This window comes from Wyeomyia smithii, chromosome 3 (genome assembly GCF_029784165.1).
Source record: "Wyeomyia smithii strain HCP4-BCI-WySm-NY-G18 chromosome 3, ASM2978416v1, whole genome shotgun sequence".
NCBI classification, from domain to species: domain Eukaryota; kingdom Metazoa; phylum Arthropoda; class Insecta; order Diptera; family Culicidae; genus Wyeomyia; species Wyeomyia smithii.
Genome location: NC_073696.1, coordinates 205,803,895 through 205,825,573, shown reverse-complemented (window position 1 = coordinate 205,825,573; position 21,679 = coordinate 205,803,895). Strand labels below are relative to the sequence as shown.

The 21,679-nt window shown below is 36.9% G+C and overlaps 2 protein-coding genes across 7 annotated transcripts in view; one reads left to right on the top strand and one right to left on the bottom strand.

Moving 5' to 3' along the window:
* The window catches only part of LOC129728257 (fizzy-related protein homolog), a 49,330-nt gene extending 34,843 nt beyond the window's left edge, over positions 1 to 14,487 (top strand). For all 5 annotated transcript variants that reach the window (XM_055686682.1, XM_055686680.1, XM_055686681.1 and 2 more), the window contains 3 exons: positions 9,565 to 9,798; positions 9,860 to 9,994; positions 11,550 to 14,487. In XM_055686682.1, coding sequence (XP_055542657.1) covers positions 9,565 to 9,798; positions 9,860 to 9,994; positions 11,550 to 12,242 — 1,062 coding nt within the window. In that variant the 3' untranslated portion in view covers positions 12,243 to 14,487. The remainder of the gene's footprint in view (positions 1 to 9,564; positions 9,799 to 9,859; positions 9,995 to 11,549) is intronic.
* Positions 14,488 to 17,422: 2,935 nt separating this feature from the next.
* Positions 17,423 to 19,442, bottom strand: LOC129728258 (cytochrome b5-like). 2 transcript variants are annotated; one of them, XM_055686684.1, is made up of 4 exons: positions 19,158 to 19,442; positions 19,007 to 19,095; positions 18,805 to 18,876; positions 17,423 to 18,009 (listed from the first exon to the last, which is right to left on the bottom strand). In XM_055686684.1, exons 1-4 carry the CDS (start codon positions 19,269 to 19,271, stop codon positions 17,925 to 17,927), a joined length of 360 nt encoding a protein of 119 aa, XP_055542659.1. In that variant the 5' UTR covers positions 19,272 to 19,442; the 3' UTR covers positions 17,423 to 17,924. The 2 variants fall into 2 exon arrangements, with proteins under 2 accessions (XP_055542659.1, XP_055542660.1); XM_055686685.1 differs by lacking the exon at positions 17,423 to 18,009 and adding an exon at positions 18,453 to 18,695.
* Positions 19,443 to 21,679: the final 2,237 nt, after the last annotated feature.

Genomic DNA, 21,679 nt, shown 5'->3' with positions numbered 1-21,679 from the left:
ATTAAAAACAAAAATTACATTCAAATCGCAGACTTTCAAATTTGCCGGGGCACAACGCCCCAGATTCAGTATAATATGCCCCGATGCAGAAGGACAACATGCCTCCCATATAATAAACAGAACATTTTTATACTGCTGCGTTAAAAATAGCTGTAGCTACAAGTGTTTGAATTAACTAAAATATATAAAATTGATTTTTACCAATTGTGGCTATAAGCGTCAACCAATTGAACAATTAACAACTAACCAAATTAATGACAAATCTTGTTTTTGAGTCAACGTTTTTTATTTTCTAATCAATTAATTTAAAACAACCATTTTGTTTCTGTTGCAGTATGATTCTGCTTGATATTCTATTTTTTATTGTAAAAAAAAAACAATTTTACTGGGAAAAAACAAAGAAATTTGTTTACCAGTACCTTCGTCTTTCCTCCCTGTACCTGAAGTGAACAATTTAAAAAAGTAAAAAATAACATCCAAGAGCATAACATAACTCTATATACAGTGCCGACACTCGTTTCGTCAACGTTGATAACCCTACTGGGTGGGTAAGGATGCTCATCGAAGACCCGTTCCAACAGATCGAAAAACTGCGCAACAGCGTCTTGCCCGTGCGATAGAAGTGTTTTCCGGTGTTCGAGGGGAAATGTTTTGATGACGCTGAAGACAACTTTTTAGCCAATCTGACCCAGCTGGCTTGAGTTCCTTGTCAAATGGATGCGGAATCCCTATTTTTTCAGCCATCTGATACGCTAAGCTTCGCATGTTCCGACTTTCCGAGTCGTTAATCTGTAGAAGCATTGACACATTTCGATCGCGTACGCGGCCAGCTGCTCCTCCTGCTGGGGCGAGAATACTTTGGCAAAACTTCCCAGTCGAGCTAACTTTACATTCTCTGGATGTACCGTTGAATCTAAATACCGCCTCAAAGTACGTTTGGGAATGCCGTATTGGATTGCTGCTTGAGTTTTAGACAAACCGAGGTGTACGGCTTTCATGGTTCGGGACAGATTCTCAACGTTCCACGACCGTCTTTTTGTCGGTTTACGAATAGGTGTAAGTGCCATCTACGAAACAAGAATGCACGGTTAGGTTGCACCAACAGGGCATATTACCCCGACTGGAAGCAGGGCATATTACCCGTAGTTGTTGCGTTGCTGAAATTATTAAATATTTTAGCAATTTAGGCAAATCTTACCGTTTTTTCACTTGATACAGCTGCTTATTGGTTCACTTAACAGGATTAAGCGCAAATAACGCTAGCTAAACAATATTAATTAACAAAAAAACCTTACGTAAATGATGTTGAAAATTAGAGCCGAAGCACTTCAAACCAAAGTTGTTTTTTCTTTCTGTTTGGTTGCTAGTGACAACAGGTAAACTTACAAAGTATACTAGTTACATGAAACACTAGGGATTCTCAATATTTTCGTATTTTAATATTTGCATATTCTCGAAAAAAAGAACTGGGGCGTTTCGCCCAGGGGGGGCGTTTTATACCTCTTTACCCAAATAACCCCATTCATCTTGATAACGTGATTATTGTTTGGCTTAAGGAAAGAAGCCCTAGTCTTATGGGGAAAAATTATCATTTGAGTTTCAGAAGCATTGGGAGAAGTTTTCCACTTTTGCAAGTAGGAAGAAAAAATTTCTAAACTTTTCTGCATTCGACTGCATATGACACGAAGACTTTTTCCTTTTACGGAAATGCTTGTATCATCGTAGAACAATGACTTTGTGCATCCTGGAAGCAAATCAGGAAGATCTGAAGTGAATATGTTGTACAGGACTGGACCCAAGACTGAACCTTAAGGCACACCTGCTCTAACAGGAAATCTATCAGATTTTAAATTCTGATAGACAACTTGCAGAGCTCGATCAGTAAGATAATTTTTTAAAATTTTTATTAGGAAAATTGGAAAATTAAATGTTCGCAATTTCGCAATCAAACCTTTATGCCAAACACTGTCGAATGCTTTTTCTATGTCTAGAAGAGCAGCTACAGTGGAATAACCTTCAAATTTGTTAGCTCGTATCATTTAGTAACTCTGAGCAATTGATGAGTAGTGGAATGCCCATGGCGAAATCCAAACTGTTCATCTGCAAAAATTGAATTTTCGTTGATGTGTGACATCATTCTGTTAAAAATAATTCTCTTAAACAGATTACTTATTAAAGAAAGCAAACTGATTGGTCGATAACTTGAAACCTCAGCTGGATTCTTATCCGGCTTAAAAATTGGAGTTATTTTTGCATTTTTCCATAATTTGGGAAAATATGCAATTTTGAAGCAACTATTGAAAAATTTTACCAAAAATTCCATTGTGCTCTCAGGGAGAAGTTTGATTAATATGTTAAAGATTCCATCGTCACCAGGTGCTTTCATATTTTTGGAATTTTTAATAATTGATTTAATTTCATTCAAGTTAGTTTCAATAATTTCTGCAGGTAAAAAAATCTGGGAAGAAATTAAAAAAGAAAATATTTGATTATGTTATTACACTTCCTTTAACCTTTACCAGAGATTTAAGCCCAGCACTGAATGTTTTCAAGGGCTTTTATATAACCAGCTGTTGCAAACCAAAAAGTATTTTTGTGCATCTGATGAATTTTATAGGGTAACGGACCCATGAATCGCCCACTTTATTCATGACTAACCAGTTAAACGTTATACATTTCCATGTGTTACTTCGACGATGTGCAGTATTTACTGTATAGTGCACAATAAACATTGTGTTGCACATTCGGGTTGCTTTACAGCCAAAATAACTTATCTTATCTATAGAAATTTCCTGATGGGTGTCCGAACCCCTAAATTCGACCCCGAAAATCCTAATTTCGTTCACCTGAGGATCCATTTTTCGCCCTCCTCGGAAATATGACGAAAACAGCTGTTGTTAAATGAAACAAATCAACAAATGAAATGAAAATCAACTTAATTATGTAATGCAATTGGTTGGTTAACCGTGAAAGGCATTTATTTTATAAATTACCAGCTGATTAGCCAGCCTTACTCGGGATTCCATGTTAGCTCTCGTTGTTATGGTGGCTTAGAAGTTATTACGGTCTGGTTTTTTGATATTCTATGTTACTATTGAACCTATCATTTCAAACTGAATTGTAAGAAGATCAGGTTGTCAATAATGAGTCAATCTTTGGTTCTATTCTAACAATCAATCTAATTTCGAAAAATACCTATGTCAAGTTTGGTGTAGCTGTTCCGCAATGAACATGAATCATATATTCAAATACACCGCTATTTTTATATTAAAAGATTTCAAAAGCTCTTATTTGTTTCAACCGATGTTCTTGATAAATCTTCAATTTAAAAATGCACCAGCTCCAGAAACTTTTCGAAACGTATTTTCTCCGCTATCATATCATTATTCTTATTGCTACATCAAGAAGCGGGAGGTGAAAACAAACAATTGATCAAAGCGAATTTTTGAAGTGCTTCTCTAAAAATGTTTTTATGAAAGTCCAAAAATCGCTGGAAATGCAACATCAGCCACAGATATTCCTAAAACATCCAAATAGTAATCGATAACGGTGGTTAATTATGTATGCAGAGTACCGGAAAACGTCGATTTACTTTTCGTAAACTGGAAATCGCCGTGTCGGGCTTAAAAATGGTATCGGACACCGATTCTATGTTTCTGAGAATGATCTTTTTTCTAGATGGTTATCCCTTTCTTTCTTTTCAATTCTACGACCATCAGCTCTGTGAAAAACACACGTATACCAAGTTTGATGGAAATCAATACAAGCATTCAAAGGTTATGTTGAAATATACATGCATACAAATCTTGATTTTTATATAAAAAGACCATATCAAGCTGGTGTCGGAAACGTTGTTATTATTTTCCACTTAATTGTTATTCACAGACAGGGCGAAAATTAGGCACACATTATATTCCCAAAACAGTGTATAGAGATTCGCCCAGGGCGAAATATAGAACCGAGGCAAGTAATGTGACCCATTTTTCGCCTCTTAATAATTATGAAAAATCTTCAGAAATATCGATATTTTTGTTATAACTAACATGAAATCATTAAAATCAGATTCAGGAAATTTCAAATGCGAATAAAAAATACAATATGCTCAAAGTTTGAAGTACAATTCGGCTTAGAAATGTTTAGCACTCGTTTCTGCAAACCAAAAAAAAAAATCAGTCTAACTAGCAGACGCTCTAATGATGGCTCGTAAAATAGTAAAATATTAAAACCATGAATCACGTACCAGCGTTAAAGATATCATGAGATTTCAAGCTTGAGAGTAGCGAAAATAAATCATTTGTCTTTGAACATTCAAAAGCATTAATATCGTGAGGATCCATAGGAGGGCGAAATATGGTGCCCGGACGAAATATGGTTCCTCTACCCTATGCTTTGATGATCTGCTATAAACTCGGCGTTTTCGCACTTCTAAGTTATGGCTGCATTTATTACTCAAAGAATTAAAGTTTATTTAAGTCATAAGTTTTTTCAATAATTCTATTATTCTTACACGAATAAATTTTGGTTAATATTGTTCAATCGTTGAACTGAATCAGGTCCTTCGATTTTTAATATTTATGTTAAACAATATTGTTTAGCTTTTGGTCCTCGCACGAGATCTGATGTGCAGTATGAATCATATTCTGGCTGTTTTTCATTTTGGAAAGCTATACTGTTGCTAACAAAATAACAAAAAAAAAATATTTCGAATCTGAATTTCTTAGCCAATTTATTTGTGTTTAATAGAAAATTATATGCCTTATTATCAAGGTCGTGATTTTTCGCGTTTGTGAGCTAGAATTAGACCATGAGTAGAGTAGTGAGGGGCAAAAGTATGCACGAGGTAAAAGTACGCATTGCCCTTTCCGAAGCATACGAGCAAAATAAACTGGCAACATTGTATGTATTTGTAGTATTATAACGTCAGTTATTCACACATGTAAACACATAAAATTCCATTTAAATGGGGCGAAGCGGGAGGATAAGGAAAGTTGTGTTTTGAGCTGTTTTGATCTAATTTTCGTAGTTTTGGGAACTATGATTGACCTATTTGTAAACTACAGAAACTCCAAAACAACAGAGCCCAAAAAACTCTTGTATAATTGTGGTTTGTAGGGTGAATTTGTTTTGCCGAAAATATTTTGATGTTTGTCATAAAACTCAAACCAGTTGGAAAACTCATTGTGGGGCGAAAGTACGCACTAAGTGTCATTTAACCGTAATGAAAAAATGTGTTTAATAGCGATGTTTTTGTACAGAAAATACTCAAAAATAACTCGCGATATGCGGATGTTCTCGGAAACTGAGGAATATTATGGTTTCATGATTTTTTAAATGAAATCTTACAACCGTTTTAATAGTTGTGTTGATATGCTTTCGAAATGGTCCTTCCGGAATAGATAGGGGCTTCTAGAAGCCAAAGAAAAAATTAAAAACACAAGGCCAAATGTCATCCAATATTTATTCTTGAAACTGGGATGATTTCCACAGATCGGAGAATGGCCCAGACGCCATTTTGAATTTTAAGATGGCGATCTCCGGTTTCTAGAAAGCAACCTAAGGTTGTCGAATACCCTCCAATATGTGTATTTCCGTAGTCGAGATGATGTCCAGAGAGTGGATAACGATCAAATACTAGGTGATATGAGTGTGTATATCTTAATATCAAAGGCGCCCTGAGACCGGAAATCGACTTCAGACGCCATTTTCAAATTCTCGATGGTGACTTCTGGTTCGTCTGGTGTCGTATTCAGGTCTCTTGGCATCATACTCATATGCGGTGGAATTTGGTCAATTTTGGATGTTTTCCAGAAACCGGAAGTCACCATCTTGAATTTAAAAATAACGTCTGAAGTTGATTTTTGATCTCAGAGTATCAATGCGATTTCGAAAATACCAGTTTTGGGTGGCGTTTAAAGTTTATTTCTGGTGTCTGCACATCATCCCGATCCCTGAAATACTCATATTGGTATTCGGCCATTTTAGGTTGTGTTCCGGAAACCGGAAGTCACCATCTTGGAATTCAAGATGACGTCTGGGATCGTTTTCAGGTCTCTTGGCATCATTTCGATTCCGAAATAACTCATATGGGGTGGTATTTGGTCAATTTTTACTGTTTATCACAAACCGGAAGTCACCATCTTTAATTCAAACATAACGTCTGAAGTTGATTTTTGATCTCAGAGTATCAATGCGATTTCGAAAATACCAGTATTGGGTGGTATTCAACCATTTTTGGTTGTTTTTCGGAAACCGTAAGTCGCTTTTTTGGAATCTAATATGGCATCTGGAGTCGTTTTTGGGTCTCTGTGTATCACCCCGGTTCCGAAAACAAATGTTAATAATTCGTTTCTATGACCTCTAGAAGCCCTAGTGGAATCTCTTCTGGAAGGCCCATTTTTGGGATATATCACCCAAACACCCAAACATATCCCCAGAACCGAATTTCCCTAAGTAAGAAAATTATTTCGGGGCACCGCTCGCACGCAGCTAAAAAAAATTAGTGCAAAACCAGCGAAAAACCATTAACTTTTTTAAGCATAGTGTAATAAATACACTGTTCATACAGTGCGAACTTTTGCCCCGTAAACTGCGTACTTTTGCCCCGCAAGCTGGGTATAAGTTCGCATCTAAGTATTTTTTCTAAAAAGTGAAATTCTCATGCTACAAACGAAATTCGAAAAACTCTGGTTATACATTTTGAAGCCGAAAGGTTCACGTACCACTTGGAAACAAAACCGAATTTTATGATAATTGTTTGCAATAGTTCTGTTGCGAAAACAATTAAGTGCGTACTTTTGCCCCTCTCTACTCTTTTAAGGGTTACTCATAACTTTCCGACTCCGGAATGAGTTTGGGTTCAGGAAACGACTCAGAAGATATAAGCATATGTTTTTGGGATATGCGAAGCTTTTGACATCCAATAAAATTTGTGGCAGTACGACGTTTTCTGGGTCAGCTAGTTTACGATAAAAAACTTATTTTCAAAGAGCATACTGAGAGTATAAAAGTAATGTGGATCAAATAGGGGGACAAGGGGCAAGATGAGCACCTTAAGCTTCTTACCAAATTGTTAGGGCAAAGTGAGCAAAAAGCTACTGAATACATTTTTACTACATAGAGTAAGAATAATACTCAAGAGTTGCTACATTGGAAACTAAAGAAAAAGGTTATTTAAATATTTTATAAATAATTTCCTAAGCCACTAAAAAGTATGAGGCCTGTCGCGGTACGGGGTAGATTGGGCATACCTATGGGGCATAATGGGCATGTTCATATTTTTCGATTTCAAGCAAACATTAAACAATGTATCAATGTAACGTACAATCGTAGGTACCGAAACTAAGTTTTCCTTTCCTGTTTCACTATTTATACTCCAAAACAGCATTATTTTTTAGCCTTTTTCAATTTGAAAATTATCTATGAATTTGCCCGCATATAAAAATAAGGTTTTGGTTCATAAAACACTACTGTGCGGATGAAGGAATAATAAAACATGACAAAATTTAAATTTAGGTAACTTTATTTTAATGATTGTCAACAAACGAATCTGTTCGACGCAGCCTTAAATGTCGTCTTAACGTTTGCCGTGGAATGCCGTGTGCAATAGCCGCTCGGTTCCCTGACATTCGATGAGAAATAACCGCGTCTATAGCAGTGGACAATGATGACTGTGACCATTTTTTGCGCCTCGACAACCGTTTGTAATTCCGAACCATTTGACTATTAACTGCTGCTAGCACGATGTTTACTTTTTTGACAGCACTTTCTGGTTTGTAGGTTATGTTTTCGTGCATAGGTATGGCAATTTTGCCCCTACCAGCACTGCCCAATCTACCCCATGAGAAACACTTATGAAAAAGAGCTGTTTTTAGATGATGTTTCATTTGAAAACACTGCATTATTTATTGAAACTGTTTGAATATCAATAACGATTACCGGAAATAAACTTTCGAGTCCGAAACGACATATACGCATGCAAAAACCCTTATTTTTCACGCTTGTGAGCTACAATATTATACGCGAGAGGTGCATGAATGATACAATTGTTTATTGTGTAAAAGCGAATTTGTTTTCTCCAGTTATTTTGAATAAAATTACATCTTCAGATTAATGTTAATGATTCAAATTTATAACAGTTCCAAAATTACTGCCAGAAACCGTATGGCCCGTATGGCCATCTTGCCCCTTGTTCCCCTACATACATGATATGTTTATATATTCGCGTTATTAGAAATTCTAAACTTTGTTTCAAGGAAAAGCTTTCGATTTACATACAAATTTTAAGAGCAGTAATTCTTGAAGATTATATTTTTTCGGACTTTGTAAATTATTTTAATAATGGCAGTGTGTAGACAGTTCCAAATGCAGCTAAAATCATTAAATTCATAAATAAAATCATAAATCGTCGATAGAACCCCTTTGTGAAATTTCACAGAACGCTATGAAAATTTATAGACACAAATAGTGGGGAAACGCTGGGCTCATCAGAAAGATCTAAGGACATTCATAGATCTTCTCACAGGGCACTGTTCAAGCAAGTATCATCTCATGAAGCTAGGCAAATTCAACGATGACTTATATCAACTAGTATAGTTTTTCAAAAATATGATAGGTCATTAAATCAAGTCACTGAAGGTCTACCCAAACGTCACGACTCCCTCGTGAATAGACGTGTGAAAAAATTGGATGTACAAAACGTAACTTAATAATTCACACAACTTTTTAAAAATTCAATCCCGCACCAAAAATAAAGCGTTTATCAATTATGAAGAAATGTCTCGTAAAAAATGTAATCCAGTATTTGGAATCGAAGATATTGAACTGTCTGGATAATATAAGAGTCGGTTAAAAATCTTCATCATAACCATGACCACACTAAATGTTTGCTTAATGTTTGCTAAGCAAAGAAATACAAAGGCCATTGGCCAAATCGTGGCAGAATATGTGAAAATCGCGCAGTATAGTTTTCTAAGAAACCCATTAAAACATTCGATGCAAGGCACAAACTATTACCGCCTGAAAGAAGCTTTCCGAGCATTACTTTGTCACCGACGTGCGAACGCTGAATCGACACTTCGACTGCATACATGCTATTAAATCGAAGAACAACCAGAATGCACTACTAAACTGGAATGGAAGTCAACGATCGGAAAGCCTGATTTGACACCATTTGCTTCGGAGCCATTGCGCCGTTGCACTTTCATGTACTTTCTTGAACTTTGAAACCTATTTTCGAGACATTACATTCAGAGACGAGTGCTCTAGTTATATATGTGTGCATTTAATTGAATTAAGTATCCGTGTCCGCTTTGACACGTGACTATGAGACAGGAACTGAAAAAAGAACTCATTGTATATTTAAATTAAAACGGTAAAGTTGCTTGAATACTACGTGGTAATTACTCGCTTTTAAAACTGAACTTTAATCATTGATCGATGGCTTTTAAAAACTAAGCCTCACTTCTAGAACGCACAATTGATTATACAGAATTTGTTTACCTTTATTCTACAATCTTAATATTCAATCTTATCACCACATTGACCTTTTTTTTCCTACTTTTTCAGGATTACAATGAGCAATGCCCGTACTCGCTGTCACCGGTCAGCATTAAAAGCCAAAAACTATTACGATCGCCGCGGAAAGCTACCCGTAAAATCTCCAAGATCCCGTTCAAGGTGTTAGACGCACCGGAATTGCAGGATGACTTCTATCTGAATCTGGTGGATTGGTCTGCTCAAAATGTACTGGCAGTGGGCCTTGGAAGCTGCGTGTATCTGTGGAGCGCCTGTACTAGTCAAGTAAGATCAATCACAAACATTCGAATTGCCACTTTTAAACATAACATTTCAATCTCTTCAGGTCACCCGTCTTTGCGATTTGAGTTCCGACGCGAACACGGTTACTTCGGTGTCGTGGAGTGAACGGGGGCATCAGCTTGCGGTTGGCACGCACCATGGGTACGTCACTGTGTGGGATGTGGCCGCCAGTAAACAGGTACGTATTATTTTTTGCAACCCCGCAGAAGAAGCGAAATTTACGTTTGGAGAGTCGGTAAATATTGATTGTTTGGTAAGAGGCAACATTGGAAAAGCGTCGCTCCTCGTCTCTAAGTAATCGTTCTGGAAAACGGCTCACTGGATTGATCTTCTTTATAGAGTGCATTTGACTTTTTGATAGCGTCAACAGTAGGGCTTGCTTCTTTAAGCAAATATTGTAAATCAGCAACTTATTTTTTTAAATTGATTTTTATTTGCATTCACTTTCATCACGGTTGCACTCGGGGCAAAATAAAGATTGTCTTTTATGGTTGATTTCAATTAAAAAGTAAACACTGTACGGTTGATCAACATGAACGTTGCAATAGTTTTGTATCAATCTAATCTCTTAACATATAGCCGGCGTATTCTCGCAAGAGTTCGCAAGCCGAGTTTTCTTCATAGTGCTCTTATATTTTTTTATCATCAGTATGAGTTTGTTTTCATCAGTTTGTCTAAAAGAACATTGCATTACTCAAAAACCAACTTCTCATTTTTGGAATATCTTTCAAATACTGATTCAGACTTAGTCTAGATAACAGTCTTCTCAGGAGAGCGGAGTTCTGATATTCACAATATTATTTTACTAAAAAGTTCTTTAGAACTTTTTTTTTTGTTTATACATTCATAAACTCTGATCGTGATTTTTTTAAATAAAATTATGATGTTCTTCAACGTGTTTTGATTTTTTAAAATAAAATTGTGATGTTCTTCAACGTGTTTTGCATGAAAAAATGCACAAAATTAGAAAAAAAATATATAGGGGTTCGGCTCTATTATCGTCAGGTTTCACCTATCATCGTCCCTGGGGTTTATAAGGTCATTGAGAACTGATTTTTTGCAGAAAGGTACTCTGCTTTATGAAGAACTTTCATGTAAGAGTTGAACGATCTTGGACATCATTTACCCGCTGGCGGTAATAGATAAAACCTGACGAAAATAGAGCTGGTAGCCTAATTCAGTAAAATTTCATCCAAATAGTTCAAAGTGTGGAAAACTAATAAAACATAAAACGTGGGGGTAGCAAACACACATCTATCTCTCATCAAGGCTGGACTACTCAGAATTGGATACCTAATATTTGCTTTTTGTTTGTTTGTTCATAAAATAGAAATTCGCAACTTAATTTACATGTATGACATACGCACCACTAGAATTGCAAACAGTAGCGTGCAAGGGGTCTTCAAACAGTGGAAGTAGATATGTTACTCGCTTTTTCACGGTAACCTAACTAGAAATTAAACTTGGATGTAATTTCTTCGCACAATAATTGAATCGTGATAATAAAAGTAAAACCATTTTTACCGCATCACTGACGAAAACACCGAAGCCCAAATACGCACTTGACTATTCGGCAACGCGTATTGAATAAACCATACACAGTCACCTTCGCCTCACGTAATTTTTTGCTAATTTTCTGACGCGTTCGCAGTATTGTTTGATTTTACCCTAATCAACAGGCAACAAAAAGTGCGTACCCTACTGAATTTCTCTTTTTTCACTTTCAATTGTAGGTCAACAAACTGCAAGGTCATTCGGCTCGCGTGGGAGCTCTAGCCTGGAATGGAGATGTCCTCTCGAGCGGGTCTCGAGATCGTTTGATTATGCAGCGTGACACGCGTACCCCGACGCAGGTATTCGAGCGGCGTCTTGTCGGTCACCGGCAAGAGGTATGCGGTCTCAAGTGGTCCCCGGATAATCAGTATTTAGCCAGCGGTGGTAACGACAATCGATTGTATGTTTGGAATCAGCATTCGTCCAATCCAGTACAATCGTACTCGGAGCATATGGCCGCAGTAAAAGCCATCGCATGGTCTCCTCACCATCATGGACTGCTAGCTAGTGGAGGCGGTACGGCAGATCGTTGTATACGCTTCTGGAACACCCTGACGGGGCAGCCCATGCAATGCGTTGATACGGGATCCCAAGTTTGTAACCTAGCCTGGTCAAAACACTCCTCGGAATTGGTTTCCACCCATGGCTATTCGCAAAATCAAATCCTGGTGTGGAAGTATCCATCACTAACTCAGGTTGCCAAACTAACTGGACACTCATATCGTGTTCTATATCTGGCACTCAGTCCAGACGGCGAAGCGATCGTCACTGGCGCAGGGGATGAAACATTACGCTTCTGGAATGTGTTTAGTAAAGCGCGCAGCCAGAAGGAAAACAAAAGTGTTCTAAATTTGTTTACTAATATTCGATAAGTAGCGAATTGCCTGCAGGAGATACAATGATTGCCTTTGCACTTCGCCAGACGCTTCCATGTATTCTAGTTGATGTAACCGACCCCTACCACCGGCAAAAATCTTGACGTAGCACCGTTTAAACCTGGCTGCTCGTTCCAATTGGCTAATCATCCATCTCTAGGCTAAAATCATAAACTATCGTTTCTAATAATTTATTGTCACGCTAGTGTATATTTGTGTAATTATATTTTTCTTTCAGAAGAAATAGAAAACGAATTCCTAGTAAAGATTTATATATTTTGCGCCATGAACGCATATATTTTGCAATATAATTAAGTCGACTTTTAACAGGTTAAAAAGTCATTTGAAAAAAATTGTGTGACGGTATGAAATTGTGTAATTTTAATATTTTTTTGTGTAACGCAGAATATTTGCTCGATCATTAATTGTTCAATCAACATTTGTTCTTTTGAGAAAAAAAATATTTCTTTAGATCCTTTTGGTGGATCTAAAGTGATATTTTTTTTGTGTTAACTTACTGGCAAAAAATAAATAGCACCGAGACGAAAAAAAAGAAATATCTTTGATCAAAGTTTGTGTGCAAGTTATGACGTTTGTAACTTGCACTCAAATAAATGCTGAAAAATAACACCTTATTATTATTATTATTTATTTCGCTTGCCTTTCGACGACACTCTCGCTGTCACCTGACTTGTTTGTTGCTAAATTAAGCATTTATGGTGTCGGAGAACCAATGAAATGAACAAAACGGTTTGAGCTTTTTTCCTTCAAGATTTTTGATGGGAGGGGGGGGGGGTTTGACAATTTGTAACAGCCTAAATGATATTTTCAATCATTTCGACAATTTTAATTTCATTCTTCTTTTTACCTTAGCCCAACAGTAGTTGCAAATTGTCTGTCTGAGTAGTTAATTTGTGTGGCTTCTATTTGCTTAAAAAAAGACCATCACATTGGAAGTGTTTTGATTATAAATGATAGCTAAACAAAAAAGTCTGCAAAATTTATTGAGTGGATGACTGAAATGCTAATTAATAAATTTATTGACTAATCAAAGCAACAGATCGCATAAACATTTCCGCAGAGCATTTGTTTTTCGCAAAAAAAAAAATCGTTGCGGAAAAATTTAGGTTTTTCCCCAGCTTGGGGTATGTCGTACTTATTAGTCATAGGCTTATCATGTAAATAACGTCTTACTTTTAGTTAACCATATTAGGCTAAGCTTGTTTTGTATTGATTAATATTCTAAAATTCTAAAGACTTTTATATTTTATGTAAGAGTAAATTCTATAACTATCTGCTAAACCAACTTACACAGCAGTTACGAATTACGCCCAATGTTTGCGTTATTAAGTTGCTAAAATACTTATAGTGAATTTGTATATTGTTTAATTACCCTTTGCCAGTCCATACGCAACTACGGAACCATTCATAGACCCCAAAAATAATACCTACGTAGTTTGAATAATATGAAATAATTTGACATGATTTTTACTGGCAGTTATATTAGAAAACCCACTATTTGTGCATAATGGTGCTTATTACGGGAGTCACTTCACGGTGAAGTATATTTAACTCTCACGCTCACTTCACTTTTTTAGACCTATTCCCGATTCCACCTCAAGTGAGGTGACAAAAATCACCTCCGTGGGGTGAGATTGACAGTGAAGTGAAATTGAGAATAGGACAAGTGAAAAGAGATTGTTTCCCAGCTCAAAAATCTCTAAGTCCCAGAAAGTCGTTTTTTCCGTTTTTTCAGATAACACCAGATCTTGACGTGTTCTGCATTTCTAAAACATTCGGCATCAAAAAAAATGTTTTTTTTTTCGGTATCGAAAATTTCCTAAACTAGTTTGCATTTTTTTCATCGGGCAAAAAAAAAAAAAGAAAATTCGAAAATTCGTTGCTGAAGAATAAATCCAATATTTACCATTAGATCACAAATCAATTAACTTTAAGACTTATGGCATCTTCGTGGAATCATTTCACCGTTCAAAATGGTCGTGAAATAATTCCACGCGAAACGTCGCTTTTTCCGTTCTCACTTCACTGATATGACACCCATAATAACCCAGATTCCGCGGCAGATGTCACTTTGCGACGTTTTTCCCACTTACGTGAGTCCCGTAATAGGATTTTGTTCACTTTACTCTGATTTCACCGTGGAGTGACTCCCGTAATAAGCACCACACCATAAATTGTTTGCTAAGTGAATAGTGTAAAAGTAAAATTCATAGAAATGAAATCGTTTCATTTTTCTTGATAGAAAATACGAGAAATATTGTGGAATATGAATTAATCGTCAATTCAAAACATAGTTCTGTTAGTACTGAGTTTTTATATCCGACTAGCTGACCCGGCAAACTTCGTCCCGCCTATTTTAGTGTTTAATTTAATAATTTTAAACATTTAAAATTCATTGATTCCTTGCGATTGAATTATATCGTTTATAAATGATTGGTTTTATCGGAATAACCACATCCTCGACATTTGGCTTTTGTACATGACCTCTATTCCGGATATATATTGGGTGCATTTCAGTTATTTTCGTTGTTTTAAAGAAAATAAAAGTGGTCATCTTCTAATTCAAAATGGTGTCCAGGGTCAATGCTTGGCTTCTCTACATCATTTAGATTACGGACATATCCATATGTAGTAGTATTCGGTTATTATCGGCTGTTTCCCAGAAGCTGCCGTTTTTCAATTCAAACTAGTGGTTAAGGTCAATTTATAGCTCCTTGCATCATTCTGGATTCGGTGATACTCATATTGGGTGGTATTTGATCACTTTCGGCTATTTTTCAGGAACCGTAAGTCGCCATCTTGGATTTTAAAATGGCATTTGGAAACAATTTCTGACCCGTGAGCGTTATTCTGGTTTAAGAAACACCCATATTGGGTGTTATTTGGTCATTTTCGGCTGTTTTCCAGAAACCGGATGTCACCATCTTCGATTTCAAAATGGTGTCTGTGGTCGATTCTAGCTCCTGTGTATCATTCTGGTTCCGAAGATACTCATATTTTATGGAAATCGGCCATATTTTAGAAACCGGAAGTTGCCATCTTACAATTCATAATGGTGTCTGAGGTCAATTCTCGTTCCAGAGATACTATATTGGGTGGTATTTGGTCACTTTAGGCTGTTTTCCAGACATTGGAAGTCGCCATCTTACAATTCAAAATGTTGTCTGAGGTCGATTTGTGGCTTCAGTGCGTCATAACAATCCCGGAAATACCACCCAAATTTGGTCATTTGTGGCTGTTTTTCAGAAACCGGAAGTCGCCATCTTGGATTTCAAAATGGCATTAGGAGACAATTAGACAATTTTTGGGCTCTGAGCGTCAATCTGGTTGAAGAAACACTCATATTGAGTGGTATTTGGTCATTTTCGGTTGTTTTCCAGGCACCGGAAGTCGCCTTCTTACAATTCAAAATCTTGTCCGAGGTTGACAGGTCGATTTGTGGCTTCAGTGCATCATAACAATTCCGGAAATACGCGTATTGAGGGGTATTTGGTCATTGGCCGCTGTTTTTCGAAAACCGGAAATCGCCATCTTGGACTTCAAGATGGCATTTGGGAACAATTTCCGGCGTCCGTGCGTCAATTTGGTCAAAGAAACGCTCATATTGAGTGGTATTTGATCATTTCGGCTGTTTTTCAGACACCGGAAGTCGCCATCTTACAATTCAAAATGTTGTCTGAGGTCGATTTGTGGCTTCAGTGCGTCATAACAATTCCGGAAATACCCATATTAGGTGGTATTTGGTCATTTGTCGCTGTTTTTCGGGAACCGGAAGTCGCCATCTTAGATTTCAAAATGACATTTGTAAACGATTTCTGGCCTCTGAGCTTCAATCTGGTTAAATAAACACTCAAATTGGGTTTCTTTTGGTCATTTTCGGCTGTTTTCCAGACACCGGAAGTCGCCATCTTACAATTCGAAATGTTGTCTGAGGTCGATTTGTGGCTTCAGTGCATCATAAAAATTCCGGAAATACCCATGTTGGGTGGTATTTGGTCATTTGCCGCTATTTTTCAGAAACAGTAAGTCGCCATCTTGGATTTCGAAATGGTATTTGGAGACATGCCAGAAGGAGGAAGAGTGTCGAAACATTATGGATATATTTGTTGCCCCTTAGAACAATCACCTGCCAAATTTGGTTTCATTTAGTTGGTTAGTTCTCGAGATAAGCAGAAATTTGTGTTTCAATTGTTATGAACCCCTCCCTCACAGAAGAGGGAGGAGAGTCGAACCATTATGGATATACTTACTACCTCTAAAAACATTCACATACCAAATTTGGTTGTATTTGGTTGATTGGTTCTCGAGCTTTGCGAAATCCGTGTTTCATTTGTATGGGACCCCTCCCTTGTAGAAGAGGGAGGGGTGTCAAACCATTATGGATATATTTGTTACCCCTAAAAACATCTACCTACCAAATTTGGTTCTATTTACTTGGTTAGTTCTCGAGATGTGCAGAAATTTGTGTTTCATTTGTATGGGACCCCTCCCTTCCAGAGGAGGGAAGGGTGTCGAACCAACATGGACATATTTGTTACTCCTAAAAACATCCACATGCCAAATTTGGTTTCATTTGCTTGGTTAGTTTTCAAGATGTGCAGAAATTTGTGTTTCATTTGTATGGGACCCCTCCCTTGCAGAAGAGGGAGGGGTCTCGAACAATCTTAGTCACCTTTCCCGGCCTCTAAAACCTCTATATACAAAATTTCACGCCGATCGGTTTGGTAGTTTCCAAGCCTTTATGAATCAGACAGACAGAGCTGCATTTTTATATGTTTAGATTGAATGGAATTGAATGAAAAAAAAAAAAACAAAATTAGCTTGATTAATCAAATTTTTGATTCTCACTTTTTTTAAGTAATCTTTTAATTGCTCAACTCTTGTTGCTCTGGAATCATAATTTTTCATTAGTTAACCGTATTAGGTCTGTTGTATATGTCTGGTTGCTATCTGTTATTAATATTGCGGTGATTGGATTCAATTGTTATACTCCTCATACTTTCGTCCAGACGAAATTAGAACCATCAAAAACATTTGGAATATTTTTGCCCACTCTGGCGAATACAGACGTTATAAAAGTGGATATTTTGCCTCTTCAGGGCAGTACGTGTACATCGAAAAATTGAAGTTCGGATATAAGAAAGCAAATAACACAATACATTTTTAAATATTTTTTCAATACTAGCATAATTCCATGTCTGGGTCAATTGAACAAGCATTAGCTTCTATGCCTTCTTCTTTTAATCACCCTTCTCATGTTTACGGCTGGTTCCGACTTTCGTACGAAAAGATTGATTCGGAAAAAATTCAAAATGAGCATGTTTTCGAATGAGCCAAACAAAAGCGACAGATTCAATAATTCCAAACATAAATCGTGTTCAAAAATTGAGTGTGAACTGATTTGTTTAAACTGGTCTGGTATCATAGGAATTGTTTCTCATAGAGAAGCTGCAGAGGGTTAATCATTTATAATTCAATGTGGAATAAACATTTGAACTAGAGAAAAATTAGTAAAATATTCGCTATATCCATTTTTCCTCGAAGTCTCTCTGGAGTACCTATTGCATTTATTTCGTATTGGTGTTATATGCTAAATAAAGTGATGCTTGAACCTCCATAATACTTGATTAGAATCTTGATCTCTGGTAGTTTCAACAATTATTTTTTCAACGCTTTGTAGATTAGAACTAATCCCAATCCCAGAGCTGTCGCTGATCCGATGATGATAGCCATCCGCTGGCAGCTGAAATAGATTGAACATGTTAGTTTGTAATCAACAAAACTATTAAATAATTGAAAACAAAATGAGCTAGCATCGCAGTTGTAAACTGTAACGGCTCACGTGTCACCCAACTACATACCCTATTCCAAGCAAAACCAATATGCAGGTATATTCTAAAACCCAACCATGAATAATGTCATGAAAATTGCTATTTGAATAATATTTTTGATCAGATTATTCCTGATCGAAATATAGAATAGAGTTAATCATAGGGTTTTGTTTGTACATTGTTTTGTATTTGTAAAAATAACTTGTTTGTGTGACAATTACGCGACATTAGTCATTCAGAAATATTTACGTAGTGAAAATATTACTACTACACAGAAACTAAAGTAACTGCTACTAATAAAAAGACAGGGATAGGAAATATTCACAATAAATGGTCGCATGAAAAACAAAACAAGTCTGTTATTGAAATGTTTTTATTATTATAGGTAACACCACAATCTTGCTACTAGAGATTTTCAAACACAAATTTAAGAAATATTAAAGGAATGTTTAAATAATGGCGCAGCTGCTAAAATAGAAACAACACAGCTGCGGAATATTGGAGAACATAAAGCACCTATGCTTCAGCTAGTTAACCGAATAGTTTAGCTTTTAGAGAACCAAGCCAGGAACCACCGGATGCGGACGGAGAGGTAGTACTGAGATGAAGGATAAAGTAAAACAAAGTTCGTATATGCAACGCAAAAAAACCCAAGCTAGAGTATCTAACTTAGAATAACTAAATTCGATGTTACAATTTATACTTACTCTGTTTCTTTAGTCTTTTTTGTACGTTCGCTCTCGATGATTTCACCTACCAGGTACTGTTTCATTTGTTGTCTTGTAAATAAAAAAACGATAATGTTAGTGTCTAAAATCATTTAAATAATCCTGTATTCCGCATACAGTATGCGAAATTACTAGAGAGTCCTCAAGCAGAAAATCTATTCAGGTGATTCAGAGAACTCACTTTGCATCTGTGCTATGCCCAACATCATTGAACTCGTTGGTCGAATCTTTTCCAGCTGCCTCAAACAGAACTTCCTCTCCACCGGGGTGCTGTGAAAGGGAATGATCAGTTACATGAACAACTAGTCATGCAAATCCTTTGGAAATCATACCTCATTTTGGAATTTGGTGACGTCGTACACTTTATCGTCGATAACAAACCATAGATCTTGTTGTGTGTTGTGCTTTGCGACCTCGGCTCGGCTGTACTGCGTAAGGGCTGACATTTCTAATTTTATAAACTACAGTATATTCTATGAGATTTCAGGAATGAATGTTTCGCTACAAACCGCCCTGATCAAATTTAATTTGTTGAATGTGCTTTGAAGTTTCTCTCCAGCTTCATCAAAATGCATGCAGCAGCTGAAGGCGAACGACAATGAAACGCATTGACGTTGATTGGTAAAAAACCGGTGTCCTCTTCACACGTTAGCGAATTCGCGTAACTTATTTGTCAAAATATGATGTAAAGCGAAAAGAGAGTATTTCTCATTCTTGCAAATAAGCATACACGCTTATTTTTTTACTCTAAACTGAGTAAGATATACTCACCAGGAAAAAAAAAAGAAAAAGTAAACCCAAAAAAATCCGTATGTTTTCTTTATTTGCGTCGTAAATCACTATATAATTTCTTTATACCTGGGTAGGTTGACACTAGCTGCAATACTCAGAGGGAGGGATATGCAGAGAGAATGTCATGAGCCAATCGAACTGTCAAAATCTGAGTCGAACACGGGGACAACATGCTATCTTTTTCTATGTTGAATGAGTGAAGAGTCTTTCCGACTAAAATGATAAGTATATGGAACTTTAGCTGGGCGCCTGCCTCGGGGCTTTATTTTTATATAAATCTAGCTCCATCGCTACAAAAAACGATCATTCCAAATTTTCAATCGGATAACAGCACCCCTAAGGAATCGCACCATGTTTCAAGGGCTAACATCGCAACAGTTGTGTAAACGAGATAGCATATCACAGCCTTTTTTCATACATCTCTATCTTACTGCTGACAGCGGGCACAATTGAATTTGAGCCCAGAACATGAGTTCATTGTCATTCACTGTTACTCGGTATAGGGATGGCGCTGTCATGTAATCTCATACATATCTTGTTGTTCCCCCACATGCACGTACGCTAGCGCTGATGCCGAAAAACAAGCCGCATCGCGCTCATGGCAGCAGATGGTGCTAGCACAGACAAACAGACGTGCCTTTTCGAAGAAAAATTCTGAAAAATCTTCGTCCTTATTCAAACGTTACACTCATACACCACTGAGTGGCACGTCTGTTTGTTTGTTTGTGGTGTTAGCGTTACTACGGTAAGGAAAGAGAACAGACTAACAAGCAAACGATAAAAAGTATGGAAAACAGATTGCGCACGCAAAAATATACTCTCCGAATTACACCCCCCGTCATGCTGAGGGGTAAACTAAGATGTGATGTCGCTACCGTCGCCGTAGAGCGAACGGCCTAGCCAATATATTTTAACGTCAGTACCAACGGGAGTGAAAAGTACATACACTGATGAAAATACAGTCCGTTTAGCGACGGTAGCGACATCACACTTTACTTTACCATTAAGCATAACGAGGGGTATTATTTGGAGGATAATTCATGGCGCACATGCAAAATTTTACACACTTTTTTCAGACCGTTTGTCCGTCGCCTGTTAGTCTGTTCTCTGTGCGTAAAGTACTGATATGAGCCAAACGATAATTTTATAGAAAATTTGTTCACAATGCTATGTCTGTAAGTCTGTGGTACACATTGAAAGATATTGCAAACAGGTACATCAAGGGGATATAGTTGGCTCCGTAAAACATTAATTTGTATTGTGCCGTGTCAAATAAATGTTGTGAACAAAAAAAAGGTACATCCAGGGGTATAACGTTTAATGAGTATCCTAGATCCAAAATCCTAATCATTTGTTCAGTAAACAATTTGAAAACCATGATTTTTCTCGACCACAGTGCAGTTCTAACATGAAGATATATGTAACCGTGTAAATGGTGTTACCAAAATGATTGTCATCTTGTCGTGTCTTACTGTGTTAGTGGTACCGCTTTAAACGCGACTGATATATCGGATTTGACGTTTATAGCATAGCCCTGGGTACATCCCAGCTTTTTACGCATCATAATGGCGGACGCTGTAACAAAAGTTCGTAAGATGTTACCTACCCTTTTTCGATTTTTTAATCGCTTCTCTCTCTTTCTTTCTCTCTCTCTCTGAGTATCTCTAGTTGGCACGGACCCAAAAAAAATTCACTATGAATGTCTTTCTGGCCAGTTTGATTGTATAGGAAGGAGAATAAGTCCTTGCTTAAGTCCGTTGTTCCCTGAAATGGTCTGTATCTTAACTGAGGTCTGAACCCGTTTGGCAAATTTTAACTTTGTAACCCTGCGGCTATGAAGTTCCCATCATCATTACTAAACAACTAGTTGGCAAGGTATTGTGACTTTTAAGTGCCAAGTCGGATGACCCTTGAAATAATCGCCAATGTTACATATATATTATGCATGTTGTAACATATTCGATTGTTTACAAATTACTGGTAATGCAATGGGGAGTTTTAATTTGAAAAAATATTTGCTTTTTCTTATACTAATCGATGACCGATTTTTCAGTAGGCACTA

Coding starts and splice junctions, on each gene's coding strand:
- LOC129728258 (XM_055686684.1), bottom strand. CDS start 19,271: ATGTCAGCCCTTACGCAGTACAGCCGAGCCGAGGTCGCAAAGCACAAC. Junction 18,877..19,006: donor GGGCATAGCACAGATGCAAA/GTGAGTTCTCTG, acceptor TTTATTTACAAG/ACAACAAATGAAACAGTACC. Junction 18,010..18,804: donor AAAAAGACTAAAGAAACAGA/GTAAGTATAAAT, acceptor AATCTATTTCAG/CTGCCAGCGGATGGCTATCA.